This window comes from Plasmopara halstedii, assembly GCF_900000015.1.
Source record: "Plasmopara halstedii genome assembly, contig: Scaffold_650, whole genome shotgun sequence".
Lineage (NCBI taxonomy): Eukaryota > Oomycota > Peronosporomycetes > Peronosporales > Peronosporaceae > Plasmopara > Plasmopara halstedii.
The window spans coordinates 2,575,012-2,582,532 of NW_020187567.1; the positions used below are offsets into that span (position 1 = coordinate 2,575,012).

The 7,521-nt window shown below is 44.2% G+C and overlaps 3 protein-coding genes across 3 annotated transcripts; 2 read left to right on the forward strand and 1 right to left on the reverse strand.

The window, feature by feature from the left end:
• Positions 1-794: 794 nt before the first annotated feature.
• PHALS_13146 (Tyrosine kinase specific for activated (GTP-bound) p21cdc42Hs) lies at positions 795-2,500 on the reverse strand (the record flags this gene model as incomplete). The annotated part of the gene is made up of 7 exons (XM_024728842.1): positions 795-1,337; positions 1,415-1,522; positions 1,582-1,686; positions 1,758-1,862; positions 1,923-2,030; positions 2,098-2,214; positions 2,279-2,500. 7 exons carry the CDS (start codon positions 2,498-2,500, stop codon positions 795-797), a joined length of 1,308 nt encoding a protein of 435 aa, XP_024579279.1.
• An 81-nt stretch (positions 2,501-2,581) lies between these two features.
• On the forward strand, positions 2,582-4,706 carry PHALS_13147 (aminopeptidase b; the record flags this gene model as incomplete). Its single annotated transcript, XM_024728843.1, has 4 exons — positions 2,582-3,491; positions 3,559-3,688; positions 3,763-3,964; positions 4,038-4,706. The coding sequence occupies 4 exons, from the start codon at positions 2,582-2,584 to the stop codon at positions 4,704-4,706; spliced, it is 1,911 nt and encodes a 636-aa protein (XP_024579280.1).
• Positions 4,707-5,043: 337 nt separating this feature from the next.
• Positions 5,044-7,217, forward strand: PHALS_13148 (hypothetical protein F442_21680; the record flags this gene model as incomplete). Its single annotated transcript, XM_024728844.1, has 3 exons — positions 5,044-5,066; positions 5,128-6,790; positions 6,858-7,217. 3 exons carry the CDS (start codon positions 5,044-5,046, stop codon positions 7,215-7,217), a joined length of 2,046 nt encoding a protein of 681 aa, XP_024579281.1.
• Positions 7,218-7,521: the final 304 nt, after the last annotated feature.

Consider the following 7,521-nt stretch of genomic DNA (forward strand, 5'->3'; position numbering starts at 1 on the left):
GTCCTCAAAACGCAAAGCTATGGCAGCCCCGCTGCAGTTTCGGTTTTGAATAGAAGTGTTCGTTTGTCTTGGTTAAGGCTTTAGTACTTGAAAGTAGGGGATTGCATTCCGCTACACTCGAAGTGGTTCTTGGAAAGAACGTAAGGTCGGTGACCTTAGCTTCAGTAAAGAGCTACGGCAGCCCCGCTGAAGATACATATACATATCATGTTTCATCCTCCAAACGATACTGTTTTATTCAGCTTCAGTCATCGAAACGCTAATGCATGCTGCCTAGTGCAACGCTATTGTCGTGAACGCGCAAAAAAAGTTTGACTTTAAGGCTCCGTAGTGTTTTGGGTAGCCGCGCAGTATGTGCCCAAGCAATTTTTTACCTTTTTCTCACTAAAATACGAACTACTTAAATTTATTACAGGATTTTTATAGAATTTAGCTCAGATTCTTTGGGATAAAAGTTAAGTGATCCCAGCTATATCCAAATTTGTGCTACTTTGGAGATGTAATTATCTTCCGTCTTACAAACAGCGAATGCGTTGCCCGAAGCCAGCAAGGTTGCTGAATATTGACAGGGCAACCAGGACCGCACCACAATGCCAGCCCTCAAATAACGCGGTATGCTATAACAACGGTGTATACTACTTCCTTCATTCAATTTTAGCAATTTATCAACAATCATACTGAGTAGTCTAATGTTGAGATTTGAAACAGTGCTATTCAGTATATGCGAATAACGTTTAGTGCGAATTGAGCGTATAACAACAATACATGTGATGAACGACGACGAAGCTAAATTTCTAATTGTTAAACACACCACTAAGCGCTTCAAAGCGGCCACGACGCTGGATTTGATCTGGATATTGCATCCATGCTTTCTCAATTTCCCCTCGCAACTTCAACATATCTGATGGTACAGGACGCTGGAACAGCTCAGCGTATCGATGCCAAATGTCAGGGGGAATTAGCGCCGCATACGCTAACAAAATACAGTTTCGCCACTTGCCTAAGCTTTTTTTCCACGAGGTGAAGGCCGCAATATCACCAGGAGTATCACACGCACGCCTTGAGATCTCCTGTACCTCAACATATATGGATTCGAAAGCAGCTTCGCAGGAAATTGCGTTGTAAAAAGCCTCATCAAACGGCGGCAGCGACGCATTCCAAGCCGTCAGTGTCTTTTTTAAAGGCTCTGGCAATTCGTTAGGGTCCTCGCCACCAATTGGAGAGGATGCAGTTATGTTCCCACTCGCTCGGTTCAAATTAGGCGCGACGAATTTTTGAAGGTACGCACGACAGTCGTGATTTTGGAACGGAATGCAGTCGCTTGCAAGTTTCCCTAGCTGGCATTGCTCAAATCAGGTTTATGCATTAAAATAGAATGCCTTAGGTTTTGACGGTTCTTATTGTTTTGACTAACCGAATTGGTGATCGTGATGTTCACGTGTTTATCGCGCAAAATCTCTTTTAGCATATCAACAGTCAATACATTGTTCTCACATAAGTAGTGGATGGGGGTATAGCCAATCTGTAGCCACGACACGTCATAACCAGTGAAAGAACGTTAAATTGCTGTATGAAACGTACATTGTTTTTGATGTTAAAATTGGCTTTGTGCTTCAAAAGCTCTCGGATGACGATCCCAGTCACGCGACTATTCTGACAGATATAATGTGTTGGGGTTGATTGAAACTAGAATTTAGAATTACGAGAAGATGTATCCATGTCAGCATATCTCCAGAGCATTTAAGATTCACACGTACATGGTTCTGATGGTTAAGGTTTGCTCCCGCCTCCAGCATCAAGCTGAACATGCGATTCGAGACAAAGCAATTCTCAGCTAAATAGTGCAATGCGACGTTGCCGTGCTACTCAACAAATAGTAAAATAGAATTGCGATAACTTCCACAACATTTTCATTCATGTACCGAATCCACTAAGTTCAAATCGGGCTTGGCCTGCAACACAGCCTCCAGGGTGTCAATGGACAACGCCTCGTTCCCGCAAAGAAAATGCAGCGCCGATTTTTTGTTGTCCTGCCATGCATTTAATGCACCTAGAGTTAAATTCCGACCAAAAAATTTTTCATTAACTGACACGCACAGAAGTCTGAAGATCAACATTAGCCCCAGCTGAAAGAAGTTGGTGGATACTTGGCACCAGGTCCTCTTCGCTTCCGCTTTTATTCGTACACAGAAGGTGCAAGGCACTCCATCCCCTCTGACAGCACCAAAGGATATCAGCTGTTATAAACGATAAGTGGTCAGTTTTGCACTTCATTCACCTCGTCAACGACGTTTGCATCAAAATTTGCGAGTAGAAGTAGCCGTAGCCCCTCAGTGCGAGCTGCTGGCTTCACTAAGCAGTTTTCGCATAAAAAATGAATAGGTGTCCAGCCGTCTAGCAGTGCAGTTGGGTCCACGTCAGCGCCTAGGGCAGCCTGCAGCATAGGCGTCTCACAGGGGCCCTGAACCTCGTCCCACAATGCCGCGTGCTTTGAATTCATTAAAAAATCGTCAAATGAGGGAGTCCGATGGCGATTCTGATTCAATTCTGATTCTGATAGGCAACTTCGTTAAAGATCAAAATGCGGGATCCTGCGACGTGCGCGACTCTAGACCAATTCCAAATGGTCCATGTTGATCTGGAGCTAGATATACAAATGGATCTGAAGCGTGTGTCAGGTGTATCAACATTGTTAGTAAAAAAACTCAGCGACGCCGTGACTACTTTTTCTCTAGACGTATGTCACTTGATCATCCACTCAGTATACGTTGCGCTTCCTGAGAAGGAGGACAAAAGTGCAGCTCACTGGAGTGTTAAGCCCTTTACCTCATTTGGTGATATGCTGGAAGTTGATCTACCGGAAGAGCTGGCGCTTGCACGTGCCTTTAGAGTCATGGTCCACTACGATACGGACCCAAAGAGTCCGGCCATCTGCTGGCTTGAGAAAGAGCAGACGATGGACAAAAAGCTGCCATTTATGTATACTCAGGGGCAAGAAGTCCTTAATCGCAGTCTCTTTCCTTGCCAGGACTCGCCGTCCATTCGTATCACGTACTCCGCTGCTGTGATCGTACCCAAGGAGCTTGTTTGTGTGATGGGTGCCAGGCTATGCAGTGTAGAAGATTATAAAGTTGGTGATACGGATGAAGAGAGCAATGCAATCGCTCAAAAGAGAAAGTTCAGATTCGAGATGAAGCAGTCGATTCCGACTTATCTAGTGGCGATGGCGGTGGGAAACTTAGTTGAAGCAAAATTGAGTCGACGGTCGAGCATCTGGGCGGAGCCGTGCATGTTAGAAGCCGCTACAAGAGAATTTGATGGGGTTCTTGAGGAATACCTAGCGATCGGTGAGCAGCTTTTTGGAGATTATCAGTGGGAGCGCTATGATATGCTAGTGATGCCTCCTTCTTTTCCATACGGTGGGATGGAGAACCCTCGCCTTACTTTCGTGTCACCCTGTGTAATTGCTGGTGACAAATCACTTGTATCGAGTACGTTGTCATAATTTTGCATGAAGGATTTTTACTGTTGCAGTAACAACTTCTTCGATTTCTGAAGTTGTGGCGCACGAGCTTTCTCACTCATGGTTTGGAAATTTGGTCACAAACGCTACATGGAGCGATTTCTTTCTCAATGAAGGTTTTACGATGTACGCGGAGCGACGCATCATCGAAGTTTCGCGTGGCAGGTAAGATGAATCCATATTCGCCATATGCAAATCCTCGTAGTCAACTTGTAAATGTGTTCTGTCTTTGAACGTAGACCATTAAGTTGTTTACATGCCAAACTAGGAGAAGCTCAGCTTCGTGAGGAAATCTATTCGCTTGGAGAGCTGTCGCCTCTGACACGTCTTCGAGTTCCGATCGACGAAGGAATCGACCCAGGTGACTGCTACAATCAGTGCGCGTACGAGAAGGGCTACGCATTTGTGTGCTACCTGCGAAGTCTTGTGGGGTCGGATGCAGTACGAACGACATTTCACATTATCATTTTGTACACTTACAGAAATCGTTTTGGTCTTTCGGTGCAATTATTAGGTCTTTGACAATTTCCTTAAACGATATTGTGCTGAATATTGCTTTCAATCGATTCCAGCAGAGACAATGATCAATTTTTTTCTGGCTAATTTTCCAGAATTTGCGAACGCTGCCGGGACGGACCTCAAGAGTGGTATATCATTCGACACATGGCTGAATGAACCGGGTCATCCGCGCTTTACTCCAGACTTCTCTGATGCCCAAGTTATTATGCAAAATTGCGAAGTTCTAGCATCTCACTGGCGGTCAGCTGCCTACCCGGTACAATCAACCATTCTATATCTGTCGGAAGAAGCCAAACAGTGGGAGGCCCATGCATTGCTCTATTTCTTGGATTGCTGCCAAGAGGCTGAGTTTTTGAATGCGGGTGCTGTATGTTCGTTGGGTGACCACCTTTCATTATGGGACTCAAACAACTCGGAGATTCTGTATCGGTGGTCGCTAATTCTTATCAAAAACAACATCACCAGCAAGTTGCCCGTCGTGCGACGCTTTCTGGAGATGCAGGGCAAACAAAAGTTTCATCTACCAGTTTACCGCTCGCTCACATCAAGTCCTAAAAATGAAATGCGCAAATTTGCCTCTGAAACATTTGCCTTCACGAAAAATAAGCTGCATGTCATGGTTCGCAATCGTATTGAGCTCCTACTTACAGCTGCGCCAGTTTGAAGTCGAACATCCTAACTGGCAAGTCTGACGAGCTTTTAATACTTATGTTATGACCGTTCCTCACTTAGTTCATGCTGTCAAGACCATTATTCAACAAACTAAAAATGAAAGGTGCGGTAGGACATTGCCCTCACCTCTGCCCTCGCGACTTTTGATGGATTCCAAGTAGCTCACAACCGTTTCCCTTTTCATCTAAAAACTAGTTATCATCAAATAACTCGTTTAATTAGTCTTTTATTACATGATACTCCAGTATTCAAGAAATAATTTCTCAATTCTCGCCTGTCCTCAGATATTACCTGATAACGTATGAAACATTTTAAACAAAACGTAGATTATGCGCCGGAGTAGGAGACAGCGGTATGCAGAAATCTTATCGCCTCATTAATTATACTAAACAACTGTACATCCATTCTTGCAGATTGAACCGAGATAAAGTACTGGCGGACAGTAGTGACGACCCGGATGTGCTGCTTATTCTTAGCAGCGAGGAGGCACGATCACCAGCACAGAAAGTTAAGGCATTTGAGAAAGAAAGCTCCTGGAAGTGTTCCATGTGTACATTCATCAACGTAGATGTCACCAACTCTCAATGCAAACTGTGTGAAAGCTATCGTTCAAGTTCTCCACGAAAAGTGCAGAAGCTCTCTCAATGGCTATCGCTACCAGGAAACAAAAAAGCGATCGAGATCACTACTAATGAGCAGCCATCAGATTCTCGATTTAAACGTGTAGAAGGAGCAAACAGAAACACGAGTGGAGAAAATAATGACGTTGTTGAATTCACTTCTGTGCCACTACGTGACGGTCGAGCTGCACATTTCCGATGTAACGATATTGGCGTCAATAAGATTGCCGCTCAGACTCAAAAGGGTCTATGGGCAGATTTATATACTCCGAAGACGGTGGAAGATTTATGTGTGAACAGGAAGAAGGTGCATGAAATTGCTAAATGGCTGGAGTGTAATGCATCGCCGATTCCTGGAAGGCTACAAAAGCGGCTGCTTTTCTTGTGTGGTCCGCCGGGATCTGGCAAATCAACGGCAGTGCGCTGCATTGCCCGACAGCTTGGTTTGCAAATTAAAGAGTGGAAAGACAACTCAGCCGCAGGTTCGCTTGACTATAAGCGCAAGTTTCGAGAGGATTCCTGGATTCCGCATACATCTAGCTTAGACGATTTTTCTGATTTTATCTATCGCTCAACAGCCTTTACAGCACTCCCTGTCGCTACTTCTCGACACGCATCGACTATTAGGCACGAGCGCCGGTCGTCTTGCAGTCAACAGGGAGAGTTACCGGGTAGCACAAGACATATCGTCATAGTCGAGACCTGGCCACAATCATGGTCTAACGAAAATTCTTTGTGCGATGAAAAGCTACGGAAAATTTATCAAGCCATCACAGACCCCACAAGGATTTGCCATTATCCTGTTGTTTGTATCTACAGCGACGTTCGCGAAGGCAAGATTGATCTGGATCATTTGAGCCGAATTTTTTCTACCGCGGTGATAAATTCGCCGCAGACGACAATTATTCATGTGAACGCTGTGACGTCTCCGCAGCTGAAGAAACATTTAAAGTATGTGGCTGCACAAGAGAAGTGTCGGTTCCACTCAGCAGATTTCGATAGTATTATCGGCAAATGCAACGGTGATATGCGACATGCATTAAACATGTTGCAGTTATTGCAACCTGCAAACGTGACAAAGCACGAATCTATGCCGACGTCCCCAATTAAATCAGTTAAGAAGTTGTCTGTGAATTCCAAGTCATCATCAGTGATAAGGTCTGGCGCTCGTGATCTATTTCTCTCTGAATTTCACGTGATTGGAAAATTGCTTTACGGAAAAACTATTGAAAACAATTTTGAAGAACCTACTTTATTGAATAGTGATGCGAATGACAGAGGCTACGATCAAATTTTTGATGCGTCTACGATGACCCTCGATCGAATTCTTGGACTTGTTCATGAAAACAGCATAGCATTTTTCTCGCAAATTGATGGTTTATCTGATGCTATGGAGCTGATGAGTCTGTGTGAATCAATAATTGCTGAATCCTACAAATGCGTTAGCAGCTCTGTGGTACGCTGATAATCACATTGCTTCCATTGCACAGTTCTTACTAAAGGTGAATTTTAACGCATTTTAGGTCTCAATACGCTCGCACGATGTTGCCCGAGCAATTTTAACGCGAACAGTTGCGATTACCAACGAGATTCCTGCACCAAAGGCATTTCGATCAATCACGCGACCGCGAGCTTTTTTAGCCAAGCAGCGTATTGTGTCGCGTCGTGAGGAGATGTTCGTTACCACACGAGGTGTAAATGGTCTTGACTATGCATGCACGGGTGACATATTTGTCTTCGAAGTAGAACCCTTCCTGACAATAATGGATCGAGAGGGTAGGAGCCTAACTCAGCAGCATCCAGGTCGGGCTGAACTTTCCATCAACGATTTGTCGCCGCAAGAAGTGTACGATGACATTGAGATTAGTGACAGTGAATGGTAAATATTTGACGATAATACACCTGTAAGCTTGAAGCGCAATTATGACGAACACGTAGCGAAGTAGATCCCTAGGGCAGCAATTTTACCTTGTAATGCCTAGCTCGCACAAATCTAGAAGAATGCTTGATTTCTTGCCTTTGAAGCTTGTTCAATTCGGGATGGAAGCATGCATAATACCCGCAGATGAATCGCGATGTGGCACTTTGTGATGCTGAGAATGAGTTCTAATTTTATTTTAGGGAGAATAAAAAAAATGCCCAACTTTTGCCATATATAAAAAAAAATATCCCAACTTTTCAAAAAAT